The sequence below is a fragment of the Zosterops lateralis genome (genome assembly GCF_965231275.1).
Source record: "Zosterops lateralis genome assembly, chromosome: 17".
NCBI lineage: Eukaryota > Metazoa > Chordata > Aves > Passeriformes > Zosteropidae > Zosterops > Zosterops lateralis.
The window spans coordinates 3,807,425-3,830,955 of record NC_139777.1 but is presented as its reverse complement, the minus strand read 5'-3'; the positions used below and the strand labels follow the sequence as shown (position 1 = coordinate 3,830,955).

Sequence of the window (23,531 nt, the reverse complement as noted above, 5' to 3'; positions counted from 1 at the left end):
AAAAAAAAAAAAGGTTTCCTGCATCCCTTGAAAGCAGAACTGAAACTGTGGGGAGGGAGTTGTGTCATCTGAGGCAGGGCCTGGGACAGGATGGAACCAGGGCTCCCTCACTTCCAGCACAGGGAATCCTGACTGTTCCCAGTGCCAGCTGCTGTTCTCTTCCCACTTCCAGCCACTGGGAATGACAACCTTGTCAAACACAGAACTTTTTTGGATTACTCGGTGGTTTCTAAAAGCAGAGGCCATCTCTTCCCAAGCTGTAGTTTCACTAGGAGGAAACAGTGTTCAGAAATTACTCCGTACTGACTGACTGGGGGCTTGGTTGAGGGAGATTTTCTCTCCCCCTATAAATTGTGTACAGTTAAATATATTATATATTTCTTACAAAAGAGCATTTCCCCTCCAGAATATGTCCCACACAGACCTGGTAAAAAATTCAAGCTATAACCCATTGCTGCTGTTCCCCTTTTTTCCACTCTTAGGATTTGTTTTTGTTTGTTTTGGATTTTCTTTGGGTGGTGAATTGAAAAAAACATACCTAGAAGAAGCTACCAAGACTACTGTTTACAGACTGAAAAAATACTGCTTTTATACTACTGGGATCATGAGCCACGATCCTTTTACAGATTTCCTCAACTCCTCTCAGCTTAAAATCAGTGTCTGATGTAGATAAAGGTTGGAAATCTCCTACCCTGCTTTGTCTACACACAGGACAAACTGTACAATGCTTGTTTGTGTTGTCCATCATTTTTGTACTTTTTAACTGTTAAAAAATTGCATTTATATTTTGCAATCCTTGATAATCATGACTTTATTTTAATGGCTAGTAAATTTAGGGATTTTTTTTTTTGTTGTATTTGCAGCCTTATCTGAACTTTCTCTTCCTTGATTATTGTTAATTTATGACTGTAGGAGATATGTACGCCTCAGCCTTCTACGGACTTAAGTGACACAACTGCAACTGAACTGCTTTAAACTGGATGGGTTTATAATTTATATAAAAGTCAGTTTCGTTACAAATCAGTATTGCTGCCTCATTTTTCTGCCTGGTTGGTCTGGATGGGATCAAAGTGCTTGTCTGCACTGTCTCTGTAAATCCCGTGGTGAAGCCAGATTATGCTGGTGCAGGACCAGCAGACCCTGCAAAAAAGGAAGGATGGAAAAAGAGGCGAAATGCACATTGTTCTCCAGCTGGGGATTAGGTGCAGAATCATGTCTGCTGGGGGAGGGAGCGTGGATGGGTCAGTGCTTTTACTTGATGAGCTGTCAGTCTGCTCTTTATGCCTTGCTTGCTTTTCCTCCAGTCTTTCCAAGATAAGGACACGCTGTGTCCAAGTGCGAGCTGGTAGTGCATGAGATCTCCCTTGTCAGCACAAAAACCTCTGAGAGGGCTGCGGCAGTGCCCACCTGGACAGAAACGTACACGCTGCCTCCTGCCCTTTCGCTGCCTTCAGCTGCTCTGGAATTGCTGCTGTCCTTGTTTCACCGGCACCAGCAGCGGCCCCTCGTGCTGTCCCGGGGCGCGGAGCTCCCGTGCGCGCTGCCCGTTCCCCGCACGGCGTGGGCGCCCCCGCCCGCCCCCCAGCGCTGCCGCTGCCCCGGTGGCCCCGGGCGGCGGGGCGGGGCGAGGCGAGCCCCCGGCGGCGTCCGTCGCGCCGTCACGTGGCCCCGCAGCTCCGCTCCCTCCGCGCTCCGCCATGGCTGCGGCGGCTGCCGCCGGCTCGGTGCTGCTCTGCCTGCTCGGCCTGGTGCTGCCCGGCGGCAGCACGCTGCACACCAAGGGCTCCGTGCCGCTCGACACCATCACCTTCTACAAGGTACGGCGCGGCGGGCGCTGGCGGCGCTGCCGGAGCGCTCGGGGGGCGGGTGTGGGGCCTCTCCTGGCCGTGTGCCCTGTGGCCGGCGGCAGCTCCAGGGGCCGGGGCGCGGGAGGAACGCGGGGTGCACGGCGGGGCCGCGGGGCCGGTGCCGCCGCCACCGGCGCGGGGAGCGCTCGGTGCTGGCGGAGCGGCCGCGCCGCAGCCAATGGGAGCGCGGCGGCCGCAGCCGGCAGCCAATGGGAACGCGGCGGCGGCGGCCGGCAGCCAATCGGCGCGGTCCAAGTGGAGCCGAGCCGCGGGGTCCATCCCGGCTCCGGCCCGGCGGTACCGGCGGTACCATCGCGGGGAGGTCCGGCCGCAGCCGCGGCTCCTCGGCCAGCGCCGGCCCGGCCGCCTGAGCTTCGAACAGCGAGCACAGGGCCGCTCGGGGCCGGGGATGTGCTGTCTGTGCCGGTGAGGGAGGGCAGGACCGTGCAGGAATAGAGTCGGGGCCGTGAGCGTGCGCTGCTTGGGTGGTTTCACTTGTTCATCAAACAGCAACAGGCGCTTTGTTTTTTCACCTTTTCTTTTTTCCGCTTTACTAAATCACTTTGCAAGGAAGGCATCTTCCCAGCGCCTCGTGCGCTCCCCACCGGGACACCGACTGCTCGGCAGGCCCAGGACGGAGCCTGCAGCCACCTGTGCACACCGATGATGTGCAGCGCCTGAGCAGGGCTGGCAGAGCGCTGTGTAGGTGGGGAGCTGTGGTGCAACCTCAACCTGTTCGCTAGAACAAAAAGATTTTGCAAGGTCTTTTACTGCAGGGAGGGGAAGATCCCTCAAGGTGTGACAGAGTCCATTGCCAAGCTAATTGGAAAAGGGATCGTTTGTGCAGAGCAAGGTTGAAGTGAGGAGGAATCGATTGAAGTGTGAATTCTCCATTTCCTGAACCAGTACAACACCTCCAGCATCTCCACTGCCTCCCTGTGCCTCCTCTCCTAACCAGGAGTGCAGCTCATGCTGGGACACTTTGGAATGGCAGTACATTTGGCCTCTCTCCTCTTCATGTCCCACTGGAAAATGTTTTAGGTGATCTTCTTCCAAGATGCCAGTCAGATTTGCAATAAGCAAATCTTATAATTAAAGGCATTATCAGATTCTCCCAAACCTACCACGTACTATCTTTATCATCTGGTACAGGAATACAGACACCCAAACTCAGTCTTTCCTCCACACAACAGTGAGTCATTTCTGGAAGGCCATAATTACATAAAATTTCCATTCTCCTCTACATCTCCCCACTGCACAGGGAAAAAAAAAAAGGGCAAGCAAAAACAACTTTTGGTGACTTGTGGATTGCTCAGACCTGAAATGATCAAGTTTTGTCTTTTCCTCTTTTTCTTCTTGTTTTAGGTTATTCCAAAGCATAAGTTTGTCCTTGTGAAGTTTGACACACAATATCCCTATGGCGAGAAACAAGATGAGTTTAAAAAGCTGGCGGAGAGCTCAGGCTCCAGTGAGGAGCTGCTGGTGGCTGAAGTGGGAATATCAGGTGAGGAACTCTGAGTACGTACAAGCAGTGTGGGCTGGTGAGGAGGGGATGAATTTTAGTGTGATTTCTGCAGGTTCTGAGGCAATTCTGGGGGTGGGAGGTGGATGTGAGAGTGAAGCTCCTGCCCTGGCTGAGCCTGGCTGTGCGTGGGAGAGCTGCTTATCCATCTGGGCTGGGTAATGAGGAGTCAGCCCACGCTGCTGAACTGCTGCCACCTCCTCATCCCCAGCAATTCTTGCCTTTTTTCCCCCTTCTTTGCTGAGAGAAACCTTCCTGTCCCATGTGCAGGGAAAAGACCTTACAAGAGTCACGCTTTAGCCACAATCCTGGGCAGACAAAGAATATTTAATGTGATTAATTCCACGCAGCAAACCCTGGGGCAGCACAGCAAGGAGTTGCTACACTGTGGCTGATTTAACTCGATGTGATTGTGACTGGATTTAAGAGAAAAAGAGTGAGGAATAGATCACTGTCACCTGATGTGCTCCTGCTTTGTAGGTTGAATTAAGAATTTAGGCTTAATTATCAAACTGTGAAGTTTTACCCACTCTGATATTTCTAAACATTTGGAATACTCTTAAGTAGCATAATTGAAATGTCTTTGTTTTCTGTCTTCAAGAATAAATATAATTTATGTAAGATGAGTAAACATCTTGTAGCTTGGCATGCTGTCAGAACCAAATCATTCTCTGCACACAGACAGGAAAAACTCTTATTTAACTGTAAAATCAGATAAAATCAATGGAAAGAGGAAAATAAGAGGGAAAAGGGCATTGATTTCCCATAAGGAGGATGAGGTTTATACGAAAGGTCCTGCAAATGTCTTACACTCTCACAGTCACAGGAAAACAGCATTACAGTCTTTTTTGGAAAACCCACTGAATGTTTGCCTTGCACAAATGATTTTATGAGGTGCTTTTATTTCAGTGTGTGGCATTTCCTTGGAACAGGCTCCCCAGGGAATGGTCACGGCCCCAAGGCTGCCAGAGCTCAGGGAGTATTTGGGCAATGCTGTCAAGCACAGGGTGGGATTTTGGGGTGTCCTGAGCAGGGCTGGAAGTTGGACTTGGTCCAGCTCGATCCTTGTGGGTCCCTTCCAGCTCAGGATATTTCCATGGCTCTGTGATTTCCTGGCAAACAGGTTATTAGGACATGTTGAAGCACTGGCTACAGATATTTGTGTGGGAGTGATTCCTAATTTATTTTTTTATTAACTGTGCTTTTCCGTGTTTTGTTATCCCTTGACAGATTACGGTGATAAACTGAACACTGAGCTGGGAGAGAAGTATAAGCTGGACAAGGAAAAGTTCCCTGTTTTTTACCTGTTTCAGGATGGTGACTTTAACAATCCCTTACTTTATGGTGGTGAAATCAAGGCTGGGGCTATTCAGCGCTGGCTGAAGAGTAATGGCATCTACCTGGGGATGCCAGGCTGCCTGAAGGAGTATGATGTGCTGGCCAGCAAATTTGTGAGCACCACAGAGAAATCCGATCGCCAGGCCCTCCTGAAAAAGGGGCAGGAGAATTTAGGAAAAGCAAAAGAAACCGAGAAGAAGTCAGCAGAGCAATACTTGAAAATTATGAGCAAGATCCTGGAGCAGGGAGAGGAGTTTGCTGCCAACGAAGTCGTCCGAATCACAAAGCTGATCGAGAAGAACAAGATGAGTGATGGGAAGAAGGAGGAGCTCCAGAAAAGCCTCAACATCCTCGCTTCTTTCCTGAAGAAGAATAGTGAAAAAGATGAGCTCTAATGTGTTGGAGAACTCTCTACAAGCTGTGAAATGTTGTCAAGAGTCCTAACCAGTTCTCCTTAATGCAAGCAAAACTTCCCGCTGACTTCAAGAGGGCAGCAGATTTCCTTCTGGGATTCTCAGTTTAGAAGGTCAAGAGGAAGACATTCCTTAAAAATAGAGTATTCTAAATGTTGGAAAAATCACCTAAGAGCAAGACACCAGTATTGTGTAATACTATCTAATAACTGTTAAAGCAGACAACAACAACAAAAAAACTCTAGATTGGCCGGAAGCTCATTCCTGGTGGTTTTTACAGCTGTTCCCTGGCTAACAAATAACAAAATTCAGTCTCTCATTCCATCTTAATTGCTGAAAAAGGTACAGATTGGGTGCCCTCTACATCCCCACCTTTCCCTGTCCATAGTATCCTTGGGTTTTATGCTTGTTAATCTACCCCTCACACACCTTGTGTTGTCCCACCTGGGCTCTTAAGTCTTGTTCTTACCTGTTGTTGACTAAACGATTCAGAGCTTCCTTTTCTACCTTTTCTTTCCATGGCTTCTGTCCCTGTTTGCTTTGGGTATCAGCCAAGTGCTGGCAGTGAAGACAGTTCACAGCTTGCCCCTTTATTTTCTGTCCAGAGCAGCTGTTTCATCAAATATTCTCATGAAATCCTTTGTGATACCCTGACACAGTGAGTGAAGTGAGTTCTGAGCAAGGGCAGAGTCTCCTTGAGGTGCTATTACACTCAGTCTCACCAGTTTGTGCAAAAAATCAGGTTTTCAGAGGTAAATTTGGATGAGTTTTCTTACAGCTGGAGAGGTGTTTTATCTTTCCAGGCTTGATGAACAAAATTTTTTTTCTGGCCTCCAAAAGCAATTGACACTTGTCAAATTAAAGCTTCATCAGTGTTTGGTAGTTCTAAATATTTGAAAATGTGGTCTTGTAAGAGGAAGCAGAAATACTTGTGTCCTTAGAAGCCTCATCTGTGTTATTTCAAAGGAGATGCCTAGCCCAAGGATCAGGTCTGTCCTCAAAGCTGTGCAGTTCACACTCTGTGGAATTCAGATGCCTCTGGAAGATGCTGAAGCCCTGGTCAGGGTTATGGAGTTGGAAAGAGAAACACCTGTGAGTTTTACCTTAAAAGTACACTTTAAACAAAACCGATTCCTGTGGGAGCTTTGCTGCCTTTTGAATCTTGGGGTGGGTACAAAGGAGCAGATGTTGCTGCGAGATAAAATGTATTAATAATGCTATAATAAAAAAAAAATCCACTTCTGAGCTGCTTCTTAAACCAATTTATAGAGAAGCTACTGCTGATTCCGTGATCAGAGGGGAGGTCATGACTGCTCAGCCAGATGATGCCGGCTGGAAATGAGGTGAGGGAAGCCGAGGGTGTCCTTTTTCCACCCCGGCAGGGTGGGCTGTGTGGAGATGTCCTGCTAGGCTCAGCCCCGGAGATCCTGAGGGAATCGTCTCCCGGGTGTTGAGAGGAGCTGTTCTCGAAGCAGTGAGGGAACTATTCCCTGGGACTCTGAAGGGAGCAGCCCCTGATAGGATCAGCACTTGAGGAGACCATGCCCTGGATCTGTGAAGGGAGCAGTCCCCAGGACACTGAAGGAACCGTGCCCGGGTTCTCTGAGGGGAGCGGCCCCGGGACGCTGAAGGAGCCGTGTGAGGGGAGCAGCCGCCGGGACACTGAATGAAGGAACCGTGCCCGGGCTCTCTGAGGAGAGGAGCCCCCGGGACGCTGAAGGAGCCGTGCCCGGGTTCTGAGGGGAGCAGCCCCCAGGATACTGAAGGAAGGAACCGTTCTCGGGCTCTCTGAGGGGAACAGACCCCGGGACACTGAAAGAGCCGTGCCCGGGTTCTCTGAGGGGAGCAGTCCCGGGACGCTGAAGGAAGGAACCGTGCCCAGGCTTTCTGAAGGGAGCAGCTCCCGGGACGCTGAAGAGAACCGTGCCCGGGCTCTCTGAGGGGAGCAGCCCCCAGGACACTGAAGGAGTCGTGCCCGGGTTCTGATGGGAGCAGCCCCCGGGACTCTGAATGAAGTAACCGTGCCCGGGCTCTCTGAGGGGAGCAGCCCCCAGGACGCTGAAGGAAGGAGCCATGCCCGGGCTCTCTGAGGGGAGCAGCCCCCGCGCGCCCCCTCAGAGCCGCCGCCGCCCGCGCGCTCCTCGAAGCGCCTTCCCGCCCCCGGGCGCAGGTGACGTCACTGTGGGCGGGGCCGAGGCTCCGCGGGGTCGCCTCAGGGCGGCTCCGTGAGGGGAGCCCGGGGCGGCGGTGACCGGAGCGAACCCGCCCACCGGAGCCCGGCCGGTTCTGCCCCCGGAGGGATGCGCGGGACGCCGGTCCCCGGGACGCCAATCCCGCTGTTCGCTCAGGGCTCTTGCCCCCTCAGCCCCTCTCTGCGACCGTGCGCTTCCCGCAGCTGGCCCCGGCGGCGGGGCCCGGGCGCGGTGCGGCCCCGGGGCGGAGCGCGGGCGGTGCCCGCAGCCCCGGAGCGGTGCGGCGGCGGCGGCGGTACCCATGGCCCTGCCGGCGGAGGCGGACCGGCTTGATGGGGGCTGGCAGGAGGTGAGCGAGCCCCGCCGGCACTGGGATCCTTAGGGGACAGCGGGTGCCCCCTCCCCGGGACATCGCTGTGCGACGTCTCTTCTCCTCCATCCCCTCACGGTCCTTCCCCAGCCCTGCGCCCCGCGCCGTGCCCGGCGGCACCGACAGCGCTGCACGGTCCTCTCCCGGTCCCTGTCCCCCATCCGTGCTGCTTATTCCTCTTCGGGACGCCGCTGTCCCCAGTCCCCGGTCCGTGCTGCCCCTCCCCGGGACCCCGCGATCCCTGTCCCCGGTCTGTGCTGCCCGCTCTTCTCCGACACCCCCTAGTCCACCTTCCCTGTCCGCGCTGCCCGCTCTATCCCGATCCCCGGTCCTTGCCGTTCCTCCCCGGTCCCCGGTCCGTGCTGTCCTCTCCTCCCGGGCCCCGCGGTCCCCGGGCGCTCCTGCTGTGCCTGGGGCTGTGTCACCTGAGCTCCCTCCCGTCCTTTCTCCCCCAGGTCTACTCTGCGCTCCAGTGGATCCAGTTCACCATGGCCATGCTCAGGTACGACACGCTGCCCGTGGAGTTACTGTCGCCAAGATGATTTTACCCAGAAAAGCAAAAAAAAAAGAGAACTCGCGTCTCCCAGCGAGGCAGACGCGCTCCTGTTCCAACCTGTGCTTTGTTTTCTCAGCGTTGTAGGTTCCAGCTCAATTATTGCCTACGCCGTCTTCCAAAACGCCGTGCGGTCCCCCGAGGTAAGGTCTGAGCTTCCTTCTCCCTCCCTAAGCCTGGCGTCGGTCCCTGCAGGTGGGTCACACCTGTAGCACAGACCCTCTCCTAGGAGCAGCTGCAGTTCTCAGGGTTATGTGGTTAAACCTTGTTTAATAGCTGCGAGGCAAAGGGCTTGCTAAGAATCGGGCTTTTTGTCTTGGTGGGAGGTGTAAGAGGACTGACCTTAAACCTGTGCTTCTGCAGGGAGAAGCAGGTTCCTTAGTCCCGTGCTTTCTGCTGCTCCAGGAAAGTCCTCCAGTCATTCCTGGGAGCAGGGATTTCTGAGTGTGCCCTCCTCAGTGGGGCCAAACTCCTCTGGGGCTGAGGAGTTGTGCACAAAACTGCTGAAGTGCAAATTGGAGCTACTCCTGCAGAAATCCTTTTACAGGTGTTGGTCTTCAGCTGTCTAAGGAGTTTCTCTCAAGTGTGCTACTAAAACTGACCCCCCAGCTCTCCATCCCATCCTACCAGGCTTGGATGTCCACACAGTCCCTCTGTGTGTCCAGGACTTCCTGGGGGCAGTGAACCAAGCTGATCTCTGTGAAGTTGGAATTTACTGTCCAGGGTTTGCAGGCTCAGCCTGGCCTGTGGACCATGCAGAAAGTCAGTGGAGCCGGCAGCAGCTGTAATTGTCCCCCTTTCATCTTCATGCTCTTTGTACATTGTGGGTTTGATCTGCAGTCCAGGGAATGGGACTTCCAGGGAAATCACAGAGCTATGTCTGGAGAAGCAAGGAATGCAGGCAACTGACACATTGTTGGATGACACGGTGGGAAGGAGAACATGAGTCCATGTTTGCAGGGCAAATCTGTCCTACTTACAGCAGGCAGGACCTTGCTCCCAGCCAACCTCCTGGAAACGCTTTGCCCAGCACATCCAGAATAAACTGTGGAGATCTCCATGCATTCCCAGAGAAGACAGAAGGCTGAGGTGGAAAACCTGCTTGAGCTTGTGCTGCTCAAGGTGCACTTCAAAGCCTCCTCCTACCACATCTGCACCTGGAAAGCTCCAGATGTGATTCCCTCCTGGGGTCCTCCCCTCTGGAATGATGTGGAGCTGGGGTTGGCAGTGTCCTGGTGTGACTCAGCAGCCTCATCCCGTTGGCTTCAGGAGCCCTTCTGCTCTCAGTCATGTGATGGGGCTGTGGCCTGGGAGCTGCTCGTGAGCCACACATGGCTCCAGGTCACCAATGGGCCCTTCCTGCTCCAGAGGCTCCAGATGTTTCTGCTCAGATTATTGCTGCAAATCCGGATAGGAGGGCTGGATGCCAGCTGGAGGGACTGGCTTGCATCAGCCTTCCAGGCTCTTCTGCTGCCAGGGGAGATCTGCTGCTGGGTTTCAGAAGTGACAAAGTCTCCATTAACTTCCCCATCGTCTTTGTCCTCATGTCTCGGGTCTGAAGTGGAAGTTTGTAAACAAAGGGGCTGGAAGAGATCCATGTCAAAGCTTGCCACAAACAGCTTATTCCCTGAGTCATGAGGACCCACAACAAAACATTTAAAAATAAACAGCTCTGGAGGCTGGGAGGAGAAGGATCTTAGAAACACTTCCCTTCTTGTGCCCAACCTCAGAAATCAAATCTTGCATTCTTGAAGCTTGTTTTCCATCTCTATGGGGTCAATAAAGCCCTTCAGCCTGAGGCAGATCATTCAGAAAACATGATGGCAAGCAAGGAAAAACCCTCCTCTCAACTGGTTTGAGGAAAAAACCCTCAGCTCAACAGGTTTGAGGAAGAAACCTCAGTTTAACAGGTTTGAGGAAGAAACCTCAGCTCAGCATGTGCCTGGGCCATGGCCACAGAGCCAAATCCCCGTGTGTGCTGCAGCTGGAGCTGCCAGGATGTAAATCATTACATCTTTGCAGTGCCTTCCTCTATTTTATAAATATCAGTGGTTATTTTCTTTCCCCTTTTGCAAGCCAGAGCCACACTTGCCCCTCTTTGCCACCTACTTCTTTATTCAGGTCTCTGCCAAAACAGCTCCTGGACCCACCAGCAGTGCCTTGCTCCAAGGGCACTTGTGCTGGAGAAAGAGGTCACCTGTTTGATTGCAAAAGTGGCTTCTTTGCTTATTTTAGAGCTGTTTGGTTTAACCTGCCTTGGTCACAAACCGGACAGTGCCCCCAGCCTGTCGTGCCAAGGCTTCATTTCTGCACCAGTGAGGAAAAGCCTGGTTAAAAAAAGGCATTTATAGGTGAAATCAAATTAAAATTAACTCCAGATCTTTATGCTGCTTCATGCCTTAAGGACAAATCTGGCTCAATCAGATCTACCTTAACTCTTATCAGTCTTCCTAAGCTCTCTCTCACTGCACATGGGAACAAGTGTAACACGTGATGGGTGGCATGCATTTACTTCCAGGACAATATTGAGGCAAATCTCACCAGAAGCTCAACTCCATGAAAAGAAATACAAAAATCAAAGCCTCAAGCATTTCTATGCTGTGTTCAGCATTATAATTTTCTGTATGGAAAAAAAAAACACCACAATTTTCTCTCCTGGATGCTGAAAATGAGGTACCGACGGCTTCAATTAAGAATGTAGATAATTAGGCTGCTTTTCCAGAGTCTCTGCTCTCCCACTAACAAGGAAAATGTTGGCCAGAATTTTTGCACAAATGTTTTCCTGCAGTGTTTACAGTCCTGGCCAGTGTGTGCAAACTGGAAATGGGCTGGAAACTGTTGTTAAAGGAGACGTGATTCCTTTCCAGCAAGATGCAGCAGAGACTAATGGCTCTCAGTGGAAATTAATCCAGCGTGTAAAATGAACCCAGCCTTAGTCACCAACTGAAATTACATAGAAAAATGTTTGTTTCAAGTTATTCCAGACTTGAGAAAGGGTTTATGTTTACCAACAGTTTGATTTCTATGTGTTTATTTAAAACGTGATGTCTCTTCTCCCTGCCAATCTGGCCCAATTCTGCCAAATTGTAACATGATGGATATTTGGGATATTTTCTGGAAGTTTTGATGCTGCTCTTAGATCCTGTGACAGAAGTGGTGGTTGGAGTAGGGAATGTGCATTGGAACAGCTCCTGAGAGCACAAATCCATGTGGATTTTCCCTTCAAGGAAAGTTGTCTTACCAGAGGAGTTGAGGGGTGACAGTGTTCAGATAACACCGATGACCTGGTATTGATGTCTGAGCACAATTGATCTTTCTGCTATGATTGGATATTTTAAAGGTCTGAAAACAAAGATGTTTTTTCAGGAGTAGGTGCTGAAAAGTTTTCATCTGGTAACTTTTCTTTGAACTTGCTTGGCTGTGAAAGTAGAGGAGACTTTTTTATTGAAGCTCTCAGGGTCTGCTGCAGATGACTTGACTTGTCTCAAGAATGTTGTCACAGTGCTTCCCTGAGGGAAAAATCATCCCTCCACAAAGTGCCACTTATGCCCCACTTCCCCTTAATTAAATCTTTCAAAATAACTTTGCAGTGGGACACTGTTTTCTACTGAAGAACTTCCCTCACCTCCACAAAAACCTTTGGAAGGGTGCATTAAATACCTTTAATGTCTGATAACAGGGTAAAACTGCAGCTGGGAGTGGGGTGGTGTGGGAGGGCTGTGACTCCTCTCACACCTGCTGAGCCTTTTTTCCTTTTCCAGGTGCGTCCTCTTTTCTACCTGAGTCTCTCAGATCTGTTCCTGGGCCTGTGCTGGCTGGCTGGGGCCCTGCTCTACAGCTCACCCACCTCCCAGCAAGACCTCATCTGCTACAACCTGCAGGCCACGGGACAGGTGAGTGGCCCTGGCACCACATTCCATAATTAACCTTGTAATTTGTCATAATTAACCTCGCTGGTGAGCAGAGCGTGGCCGTGGGGGCTGTTTCTAGACAGGCTTTAGCAGATCTCTTGGTTTTGTGTGGAAAAGGGAGATAAGGACACTGGGGTTTAGGATCCTCTGGGATGTGAGAAGAAAGGAGAAGGTGGGATTTTTGTGGTTACTTGTGTGAAAGGAGCAGATGGGACTCGATCTCTTTCCCATTGGATCCATGCCCATGGATCTCTGTGCTCTCACGTGGCAGCTTTTCTATTTCTCTTTGTGCTTCCTCCAGCCTGGGTGGGAACAGACACATTCCGTGACTTGCTTGAGCCCAGACTTAAATTACTCACATGAACATCCTGGTTCTTGTTCTCCCAAGGATCCTCCATCAGCACAAGCTCAGCCTGTGTCCCATAGATTCAGCTGCTTTCCAGCTGATTCCCTGTGCTGGGGACCAGTTGGAATAGGGTGGGTGAGCCCTATTTCCCTGACAGTTTGCTGTTGCCTCACCCAGTTCCCTTTTCAACACCAGGAAATCTCAGCTCTCAAAAATCTCTGCGGGGTCTGGCTGAGCTTGGGCCAGCATAGGGGCTCAAAAATGATGATCCCTGGAATTAATGATTTGCTTTTAAAGGGCATGGCTGGGAAGAGCAAGGGGCTTTTGGAAGCCTTGATGTGTGGGCTTGGGCAGCTCCCTGGGAGTGTGATGCTTCCCACAACTGGAAACTGAATGTCCTTGTGGAACAGCAACATCCAAAGCTGGAAAGGATCTCCGTGTGCCTCAGAGAGGGCAGGGAAGTAGCATCCTGCAGGTGCAGGATGGAATTGTTCCTGCTGTTGTGTGTCTGGGGATGGGCTCCTGCAGCCCAGGGTTGTTTCAGCAGCTGGTTTTGGGGGTACAGATGAGTTACTGAGGCTGGGGAGAGCAGCTGTTCCACTCCAGGCTCATCTCTGGTCTCTCCAGCTCTACTGGCTCCGCAATATGTTCATGTTGAGAGAAACAGTGAGGTTTGGGTAACTTGGCCACTTGGGAATGATGCAGAACAACATCAAAGATGTTTTCAAGGTGATGGTAAATGGGGAAATGAGAGCTTGGGAGAGGCTTTCAGAGCTGGAAGGTGGAAGCAGGACTGAGGCTGTTCCTGAGCTTTTTCCCTTGCCTGAGGGACAGTTCTTTAAGCTGGTGTGATCTTTTTATAGCCTGGAGAAGGCAATTTGCACAGCTAGAGGAGAAATAGGTTGGCTATGGAAAATATGCCCATAATTTCTCAGCTCCCTTGCACTTCTGGTTCTTTTCTGCCCTCACTTTTCCAGCCTGTGGCTGTGCTTCTCAGGGACACCAGCACAGGATGGGACAAGCTGGGAGCTTTGCACTCGTGCTGGGTGGGCAGAGCTGGCCTTGGGCCAGTCCTTCCAGGACAGGGCTCGTGGTAGGGTGTGCAGAGTCACACCCTGACCTCAGCCAGTGTCCCCTGGTTCCTCTCCTGTGTGCCATCACCAGTCCCCACAGCACAGGGCCTGCCTGGGTGGCAGAGCCGGATTGTGCCTGGCAAAGAGCTGCTGCTGCTGTTTGCTCTGGGAGAAATTAAAACAAACTGAGCCCTTGCCATAGCAACCTTCCCCCCAGGGCACGTGACAGTGCAGGACCTCCTCACCCAACACCCTGCAGTGCCCTTGAGAGGTGGGAACACCTTGTGCGTAAGAAGGAGCCGGTAACAGGTCGAACCAGCAGATTCTCCAGAGCAGGAGGGATCTGGAAGCTGCTGGAATGAGTAAATAAATGTCTCATTGTGCTTCTCACAAACTTCTCTGCACACCAACGCCCAGAAGGTGTCGGATGTGCCGCGGTGAGGATGGGCAGGGACAGCCCAGCAGTGGAGTTTGCAGCCCTTGGAGAGGCTCACTGGAGTCCTTGTGATGTCTCAAGGCCCTGCCTTAGGAGCAGGGCAATATTTTACTTTACTCAGGCTGTTTGCCATTATTTGTCACCACAGGATGATGTTGCAGCGGATGGAGCTGCCCAGTGTCCAAAGTGTGTCATAAAGGAGGAGACTGCTTTGTTTCTTGGATTTTCCCTCTTTCAGCCCCAGAGCTTTGATTGATATGAATGTAAATACTGCTCCCTTTGCTGTCCCTCGTTCTCTCCTCCTCCTGCATTGCAATAATAAAGTCCAGAATAGATATTGTGGTTATAATTGCACAACTCCCCCACGTTCTTCCAGTTCAGTTCCAGTGGCCTAATAATGTCCTGGCAGGCTCTGCTCATGCTGGGCAGCACAATGGGAGCCACACAAGTGGGATAATGAGTGATTCTTGTGTCTCTGCTTTATCTCCTCATGGGCAGTGCTACAGGACTGTCCCTAACCCCAAAGCTGGGGCTTGGGAAGCAGAATTCCCTTCCCTTCCTGCTGGCACCTTCACAGGTGGCATTTGGGTTCCTGTTCCAGAAGGCAGCACTGACATTTCATGAGCCTCTCCCAGGTGTCTTGAAGTACAAGAGAATGATCCTTGTGGACTGTTTTGGCCTTCTCTGGACATAGTTGGAAAAGGGCAACAGCCCCTCATTAAAACTCATTTAATGAGCTGGGAAGTCACCGCAATGTTCCTGTGGCAGCCCTTGGGCTCAGCCTCTTGAGCCAGCCAAGAGCATTCACCACCTCAGTGAAGGAGGCCAGGTTTGTTTAGTGACCACTTTCCCAGCCATGGATGATAACCAGAGTGGCAAACCTGTGCTCCTTATCCTTTTTGGCAAAGGATAGCAAAGCCACAGAAAAAAGAAAAAAAATCCCTTGCCCAGCCCTTCCTCTTTGCCTTTACCACTGAAGTTGGTGTTTCCTATGACAAACACAACACATGCATGTACATGGTCTGATTAGGCAGCCTGGAGGAAGCATGAATTTGGAAACAAATTTCATCAAGATTTGGGGGGGTTTATAGGAAGTTTTAGATAATTGGACTCATCTCAAGCTGAAATCAAAGGCTATGAAATTCTCAGTGTGCTCTATATTTTCTCCTTTTTCCCTTGGAGGAAGAAAAGGGTTTTTGGGATGTTAACTCAGGCTGAGGGCAGAGAATATCTGCCCTCACATTCCTCTTGAAATATCCAATTGTTTTCTGTTTCCGTGAATTCTCTGCATAGTGAGCTCATTATGCAAGAAGCAAATCTAAATGTCACATCTGTGCTTTGTTTCCTAATGGACATTGGATCAAGAGAGTCCAAGTGCCTCTGAAACTCTCATTGCCAGGCTCTGAGCCAAAAAATGAGCCAGGTCACAAAGATTTTTATTTCTAAGGTAGTCCTGCTGTCATTAGTTCTCCTGTCTGAGGCCAAAGTGAAGCTGCTTTTGTTGGTTTAAAGTGTGAATCTCTCTCCAGCCTGGATGTGAGCACAGCCCCTGTGCTTGGACCCTCACCTTTGGCAGGTGTTCATCATCCTGCCTCTGTTTCATGGGATTTGGAGGGAACTAAACATGCTACAGAAATTATTATTCCAGGACTGAAATGCTGGTTTTATTTCTCAGATATTCTATGTGGCCTCTTTTCTCTACACTGTCAACTACACCTGGCACCTGTACATGGACCTCAAGGTGAAATACAACCAGAACCTCTTCAGGGTGCCCCCCCAGGTGAGTGGGATTGGTGTAAAGGCTGGAAACACAGGGACAAGGACACAACACTCAGGAAAACCCCCCCTGCATTGCAAAAATCCCTGACCAAAATATTTCCTTGCAGTTATTTCCTCCCTCACACTTAAACACTGCCATGACCAGGCTGGAGAATACCCCATGTATTCCTGAAAAATGGCACATTCCTTATGCAGCTCTTCCCAACAAACCCATCAGCTCCACTGCCCTACACTCCCTACATTTCCCTAGATATTTGCAAAATTTGTATCCCAGATATTCCATCTGGGAGCTCAGGAGCAGCAGGCTCAGCTGCTGAAATGCCCCCTGGGAGCTGCTTCCTGTGAACCAGAGGCTGTACAGAAATAAATTAATTAAGATTTTTTTTGATTTTGCAGGTTGTAGATTATGCAAGTTGTTTTGGCCGAATAGCAACGATCTTATCAAGGTAAAATTTCATTCTCCCTGGAAGAGAGTGTGGATTTGGTAAGGGTTAATTCTCCCTGGTGGGAGGATGTGGATTTGGTGTGCTGATCCCTGCTTCCTACTTGTTTTGAAGCAAGTTTTATTTAAAAAGCTGTAAAGCTCATCATTAACAGCAGAGTGACCTCATGAATGCAGTGTAAGAGGTTTTTTTCAACCAAGTTAATGATAACTTTATTAACTGGATGTGGTTTTCCACAAGGTTTCCCTTTACCAATGATTAGCCCTCACAAATGAAAGCCCCGATGCTGGTAAAGCTGATAAAATACTTTTCCAGAGCAGTGCCAATAAAAACAACTTTAAAGTCCTCTGCAGTGATGGGAGGAAAACCAAGCAGTGCCCAAGTGGAGCAGTGCAATAACCCATGACTGTGCTGTCCTTTCTCCTTTCAGCCTGATCCCTGTCCTCCTCATGGTGCCGGTGTTTTGCCTGGGCAACAGCAGTAATTGCTACCAGAACTTCAGCCAGAAGCACGGGTGAGCTTCCTCCCTTCCTCTGGCACAGCCCCAGGGCTGCTGGAGGTGGGCAGGAGCTCAGCCTCTTCCCTGTGTCCCACAGGTGTCTCCTGATGCACACGGAGGTGGCCGAGCCCCCCAGCGAGCCCCAGAGCCCGGGCGGCTCCGTTTGCCGCGCGATGCATTTCTACGGCATCGGCGTCTTCCTCGTCTCCTTCCTCATCAGCTTTGTGGCCATCCTGGTAAGGCTGCTCCTTGTGTAGCCCTTGGATGGCACCAGAGGCCAGGCAGTCATGGAATCTTAAGCTCGTCCAGATCCATGGGCAGGGATGCCTTCCACTATCCCAGGTTGTTCCAAGCCCCATCCAACCTGGCCTTGGACACTTCTAGGGATGGGGCAGTTTTCAATCCATTCCCCCTTGTCTGCTCATTCCATGCTCTTGGTAAATAGGGCAGGGGAATAACTGTGTGGTGCTGCTTCCCTTCTGGAAGTGGTGGTAGGGGGAGGGAAAATATCACTGTGCCACCAAATAAAGCCATCTGGTGTCCTGTGTTCTGTCAACCCATCCCAGAAATATTTAGCAGGATTTCAAAGGCTTGGAGTTTGGCAGAAGAGATCACCTCCCACATGGGTCTGCAAGAGGTGGTTGATGGTTGGACTCCATGTTCTTAGAGATATTTTCCAGCCTAAACAATTTAATGATTCTAAAACCAATTCAGAGTCTTCAGTTTAGAAAAGGCCGCGTGCAAAGCAACACCTCCCACAGGATTTCAGTGCTGTGTGAAAAGGAGGGATAGGCTGGGATCCATCCTGGATGAACCCAGCAGATCACAGCCTGTACAATACACTTGCCTGTTCTTTTCCAGGTTATCCTGAGTCAGGCCCGAGGTCTGTACAAAAGGTTTGTGAACTCCACAGGATTCCTGGGGGATCAGCAGTGGGCCATGATTAAGATGGTGGAACAACGGGTGGTTTTTTACCCCGTCGCCTTCTTCTGCTGCTGGGCCCCAGGTGAGCAGAGTTCCTCCCACAGCATCCCCCTGTGGAACCCCAGAGAGGTGGGATTAACTTCACCCTCTCATCCATCCCTTTCCACAGCTGTCATCCTTGGAATGCTGAAATTGACTGCTTCAACAACCAGCAAAATCTACATGGCTCTGCTGATCCTGCAGGTAAATCTCTGCCCCTGCAGCCTCCTGGGCCTTCTCACCTTGAGTCTCCTCCCCTCCATCCCTGCTGGATGCAGCTGGACAAGGATCTCTGCTGTGTGAGCACAAGTCTGATTTGTGCTTGGCAAGATCTTGGTTTGGTGGTTTATGTTCCTCACAGGCTTGAAAAGGTCTCAGTACCCAAAATCTCAGCACCACGACAGTTTAGTGGTCAACACGGTGATGGGTGGATGTTTGGAATTGGTGACCCTAAAGGTCTTTTCCAACCTCAGGGATTCTGTGGTCATTGAAATTGTAGCAAATAGGACTAGAAAGGGAAAACTTAGAGAAATGGGGGGAAAAAACCCCATGTTTCTGGGGATCCTATGTCTCTAAGTCTCCAAATGTGATTCCTTAATAACACTTGTCCAGCTCCTTCCTGTGCCTGAGGCAGAAGTTAGACATTTTATTAAATTATATCATTATTACATTTATTTAATATATAAATATATTTAAAGTATATTTTATATTTGTATAGCATTTCTATTTAATTAGCTAATCATTAAACACTTATTAAAATAACAGCACAATTTCTCTATCACATGGAAGGGGAGGTTTTCCTGGGATCCCTGATTCTCCTGTGCTCTCTCCCAGGCTCTCACCGCAGCCTCCCAGGGGCTCCTGAACTGCCTGGTGTACGGCTGGACCCAGCACGTGTTCCTGTCTATAAAACGCGGCTCCCGGCGGGACGTGGACACCCAAACTCCGCTCCTGCGCTCCCAGAAAAAGTTCTACTCCAGCACGGCCCCCGCCGGCCCGCCCGACACCGAGGGCTCCTCCTCCACCCTGCTGTGATGCAGCGCTGCCGGCAAGGAGAGAGGGGGGAGAATCCTTCCAACAATTCCTCGTTATCCAGAGCCGCCATGGAACTGTCCCTCGGGCAGCACAGCCCCAGCGGGGCTGGCAGAGACAGGAGCTCAGTGGACATAGTTATTTATTTGATGGATTCTTTCGACGTGGTAAATCTTTAGTCCAGACTTTCTTCTCCTGGAAATATCCCTAGAAATGCAGCAATCCCCATGTAACGGCTCAGAGACTTGGCCCAGCTCCTTGGAGGTTTGGGCAGAGGATGTTTTATTTTGTTTTATTTCTCCAAGTCGTTGCCTTTACAAATTAACAGTAAAGCAAAATGAGTATTTTTCAATCTCTGCCTGTTAATTCACTCTAACCATAAGAATCTGCACCACCCTAAGAACCAATTGCAGGGAGTGAAGAATTGCAAAGCAGGACAAAACCTGCCTGGAATTTCTCTTCCCTTCTTCCTGCCAGCTCCTGCTCAGCCACAATATTCCCAAAAATCAGCTGCTTCGACCCTGTGGAGCATCTCTCATGAACCAGGTGAGCAGGAGTTTGAACCTCTTTTTGCATTTCCAGATATTCACATGAATTATTTACTGAGGTCCCACCATTCTAGAGGAAATAAACCAGATCTTAAGCTGTGTTGAAAACAACTCTTTACCTTTACACTCTTTATTTTCCAACAGCTTCACTTTTTGGGTCCAACCCAAATTTTTCTCATAGCAAGCTAGACAAGAAGAGGAAATACTCCAGCTTTGTGTAATTAACTTACACAACATAACTGTGTAAACTCTGGGTAAGTCACACAAGAGCCCTGGAGGTTTGGTCAATGACTTATTTTCTCCTACAGAGTGAGACAATTCAATTTTGCTGTTCTACAGGATAAAACCAAGGTTTTCAGCCTTTTTCATTTACCTGGTGCTTCAAATCCTCCTCTAGTCCCAAAGTTTGAACATGGATGACTCAGTGTTTCTCCAGCCCCACTTCAAAGGCAAATATTCCATGGGGACAATGGGATCTGTGCCCTGGCACTGGCAGGGCATGAACCACACCCAATCTCACCCCTGAGAGCCTCCTGCACCCTCCTGGGGCTGACCCCGTTTGTGGAGCCAGTGCAATTTGTTTAAAAGGGGATTAAGGCTTCCTAAGCAATGGAAGATTACCCGGGATCCATGATTGGATTGCTAATGGACCATCAGAGCTGGCAGTGGGTGCTGACACATTCCTAGAGCTCCTCAGTGTTTGTTCGAGGGGACTTTTCTTGCTGGAGCCATTTGGTGGGCACTCACAGCTGGGTTGGCTGCTTTAAGTGATCCCAGGAAACTGTTCCCTCAGTCCCTTTCCCAGTCTGGATGCTCCACCCAACCCACTCTGAACTCCTCAAAGGCACCAAGAGGGGGAAATTCTCTTACAAGGAAGGAGCCTGAGCCCTCACAACTGTCCCATCTTGTGTCCTGAAATGCTCCCGGGACCAAGCCAAGCCCTGGTTGAGGATCACAAAACCATTTCCAGAGGCAGGAGGGGTCCAAGTGCTCAGAAGGGTGAGGGGAAGCACTCCCTGCTCCCTTGGAACAGCACGGGGCCATCAGGAACAAAGGCAGATCTATTTCTCACCAGCACCAGTCCCACTTCAACCCCCTGCAAGGATCATCATCCCACTGGAACTGGTTCCCATTTCCATCCCTCCCTCCCCGGAGTGCCCAGTCCAACCCCACAGCCCTCAGGGGTTAACTGGGACCACTGGGCAGGTGTTGCTGCCATCTGATGGAAAGCTGGGCTTAAAAAAAAAGGCAATTTGGGGTTATGGTGCCAAGCAGAGCCCAGGATTTCCTAGGGATTTATCCAGCCTCTCCTGTCAGTCATCCTTTTATCTCAAAGCCTCATTCAAGTGCTTATTCCCATGGATAAGGGAGGTGGGATGGGGGGGTGGCAGAATAATGGAATCTTTAAGGCTGGAAAAGTCCTCTAAGACCATCATATCCAAAAATTAACCCAGCACCACTGTGTTCACCATTAATCACACCCCCAAGGGCTGTATCCACACCTGGACACTTCCAGGGAAAAGCAGGATGGCAGGAGAATCCTTCCTTCTCTCCTACAGGGATGTGGGAACCAAACAAAAGCAGCCAGGAACTTTTGAGTTTAGTAAAATCATTTATATACAGGATGGGTAATATTTACAATGTAATACTGATCCAAAAGGAACTAACAGGGAACACTGAGAAGGAGGAATGAGAACATTTTAACACACAGGAGTTAAACATGGGGACAGACTCATGTTTTTCCAAAAGAAAATCCAGAAGTAATGACAGCAAAACTTTGACATGTTGCTATTTCCAATCAGAATCTCTTCCACTAATCAGGTTCTCCTAATTTTAATATATATAGAAAAGCTTCAAATAATCAAATCACAGGAGAAGCCAGTTATACAGAAAATTTTGAAAAGGTCAAATGATTTCAGAGTTTTATCTTCACTTAAATAAAATTCTAAAAAAAAAAACAAAAAAAACACCCAAAACCCAACAACCTCCAAAGCTTTCCCACATATTTTTAGTGTTTGTACAAAGAAATTCTTCTTTGATCCCACACTTCCAGCTCGAGATATTTACAATATTCACAGTCTGCTATAAAGCATCAGTAGATTTATTACCAAGTCAAACCTCAGAGAATCAAGACAAAGTGTCTTGCACTTGCTTCAACTGAAAAACAAACTAAACACAGGAAGGAGAAAGTCAAATGCTACTTTCAAACACATAAGTGAATCCATTAAAGTTATTGAACTTTGAAATGTAAAAGAACTTTTCCAAGAGTAAAAAAAAAAAATCAACTTTCTCATAGAAACAAAATCATTTGACCTTGAGTCTTCAAATTGTGTTTTCTTAATCTGTCCCTCCTCCCTCTGCATCAGATCAGGCCCTTCTTATTTATCACAGACAAGAAAATGTAGATTAAATCCATCAAAAGCAGTTCCTTGTGGCATAAGCCCTTGGAAATTTGTACAAATGTTCCCACCTTGGGATCAGCAGCACTTAAGGGATGAAGAAAAGGAGGAATCCTCTAACACACATCAGATCCCACCTTCCCCTCTGACTGCACTTCCAACAAATTCTGGCTCCCAAAAAACTGCCTGAGGAGATTTTCCTCCTGGGAGGACAGAGTCACAAAGTGCTTTTGGAGGGGATTTTTTTTTGCTCTGCCATTCTAACAAAGGTGATTTCTTTGTTTCCATCTCTATATGCCACACTTGAAAGTTTCGATTTCCCAGAAAAAAATATGGATTTCAAGTTCAAAATTTCAAGACATGACCAAGAATTAGAGCAAGGACAGAAATGCACATAACAGGGCTTGGTAGTACAGCCAAAAAATGACAAAAACTCTCAATTTTTGCTAATTCTCTTCAGTTTTTCATAAACAGGTCAGTGCACAAATATTCCAGGTAGTGTCAGAGGCACAATTCCAGCTCACACAAACACTCCCTGCTCCCATCAGAGGATGGATAAGCAGGGACTGTTCTTACCCTGCAATAAATCAGGTATTGGAAAACTGTCCACAGGATTAAGGAAAGCTGACAGAGAACAGGAAACAAAGCATCTCCTTCATGTAGAAAAAACAAGTCACTGTTTAGAAAATTGTATAGAAAGAGTCAGACACTGCTTTGCCATCCAGCTAAAGCTGCGAGGAAGTTTTGGTATAGAAAAGAGACAAAAAAAGAACACAAGGCTGGACTCCTGTAAGCGAGAACTGGGAGATTCATGGCTCAGGTTTGTCAATGTAAACCCAAAAATGGATGAGCTGTGAAAGACAACAACGTTCAGGAGTGGTCACTGATGGCCCTGGGTTGGCACTTCAGTCTGCAGACCAAACTCACCCGGTGTCTGCACGGATTTGGTACCAAAATAGCTCTATAAAAAGCCTCCGCCCGATCTCGAAAGAAAGAGAAGCAGAAAAGGTAGAAAACTAGAACTATGTACAGATTCTTGCCATTGGTTTGCTTTATCAGGATTTAAAAAAGCAGCTTTTGGAGCCAATGTTCCAGACTAGAGTTAAGAACCTGCCCTGGGGAGGCAGCCAAGGAGCAGCCCTGCAGTTGTGGCTCCTCTAAGAAGGAGCTCGAAGGCATCAGAGACAGGAATTTGGGCTCCAGAGACAAATCCCAGGGGTTCCCCAGAGCACTGGGAGCAGCTCTGCCAAACAAGAGGACAAGTCAGAACCCAAGCCTTGGATCTTCTAGGAAGGAAAAAATGGGAATATGGGGATGGATCCCAAACAAACAAACCCCAGGCTGGTCTCGGTCCATAGAAGATCCCACCATGGAAATTAAAATAATTTGTGCATAAGAATTTGAACATTCTTCTGTTCTGCTGTTGGACAAGGTGAAAAAAAGAAGAGTTTTGTGCTGAATTGCTGATTCAGCCATAAAAAAAGCTCTGAGGAAGATGAGGAGGAAAAAAGAGAGGAGGTTATGCCTTAAAGAAGGTCTGAGGGAGATGGGGAAGGCAACAAAAAAAGAGAGTCACTGCTCAGAACTGAAAATTTCAGCAAGCACATGGCCTCAGGTGCCTGGGCAAGGCACCAAGCCAAACTGAAGGATATTTAATCGATTTTTCTCTACCTAAAGACCTGGAATTTAGGTGCCAAGGGGAGCTGTGAATTTGCATTTCACAGCACTTGCTTCAAGTACTCACTGAGCAGGGGCTTGAGAAACTGTGGCTCTCCTTCGCATAAAGTCACTGCAGGGGCTGGATGTGGCAGGTGAAAGGCAGCTTCTGCAACTGGTTATTAAGAAAAAGAATGGTTTTTAACAATAA

General features: G+C 49.4%; 2 protein-coding genes across 2 annotated transcripts; both read left to right on the top strand.

Moving 5' to 3' along the window:
* Window positions 1–1,682: 1,682 nt before the first annotated feature.
* ERP29 (endoplasmic reticulum protein 29) lies at window positions 1,683–6,365 on the top strand. The gene is made up of 3 exons (XM_083873910.1): window positions 1,683–1,817; window positions 3,213–3,351; window positions 4,600–6,365. Exons 1-3 carry the CDS (start codon window positions 1,698–1,700, stop codon window positions 5,100–5,102), a joined length of 762 nt encoding a protein of 253 aa, XP_083730036.1. The 5' UTR covers window positions 1,683–1,697; the 3' UTR covers window positions 5,103–6,365.
* A 1,233-nt stretch (window positions 6,366–7,598) lies between these two features.
* On the top strand, window positions 7,599–19,069 carry TMEM116 (transmembrane protein 116). Its single transcript, XM_083873778.1, has 11 exons — window positions 7,599–7,661; window positions 8,138–8,184; window positions 8,315–8,378; window positions 11,997–12,128; window positions 15,677–15,781; window positions 16,177–16,226; window positions 16,654–16,737; window positions 16,820–16,958; window positions 17,584–17,728; window positions 17,816–17,889; window positions 18,520–19,069. The coding sequence occupies exons 1-11, from the start codon at window positions 7,614–7,616 to the stop codon at window positions 18,718–18,720; spliced, it is 1,089 nt and encodes a 362-aa protein (XP_083729904.1). The 5' UTR covers window positions 7,599–7,613; the 3' UTR covers window positions 18,721–19,069.
* Window positions 19,070–23,531: the final 4,462 nt, after the last annotated feature.

Excerpts from the sequence above, each read along its gene's own strand:
- ERP29 (XM_083873910.1), top strand. The coding sequence starts at position 1,698 with ATGGCTGCGGCGGCTGCCGCCGGCTCGGTGCTGCTCTGCCTGCTCGGC. Across the intron at positions 1,818-3,212 it reads ACACCATCACCTTCTACAAG|GTTATTCCAAAGCATAAGTT; the intron begins GTACGGCGCGGC and ends TTCTTGTTTTAG. Across the intron at positions 3,352-4,599 it reads GGCTGAAGTGGGAATATCAG|ATTACGGTGATAAACTGAAC; the intron begins GTGAGGAACTCT and ends ATCCCTTGACAG.
- TMEM116 (XM_083873778.1), top strand. The coding sequence starts at position 7,614 with ATGGCCCTGCCGGCGGAGGCGGACCGGCTTGATGGGGGCTGGCAGGAG. Across the intron at positions 7,662-8,137 it reads TTGATGGGGGCTGGCAGGAG|GTCTACTCTGCGCTCCAGTG; the intron begins GTGAGCGAGCCC and ends TTTCTCCCCCAG. Across the intron at positions 17,729-17,815 it reads CTTCTGCTGCTGGGCCCCAG|CTGTCATCCTTGGAATGCTG; the intron begins GTGAGCAGAGTT and ends CCCTTTCCACAG.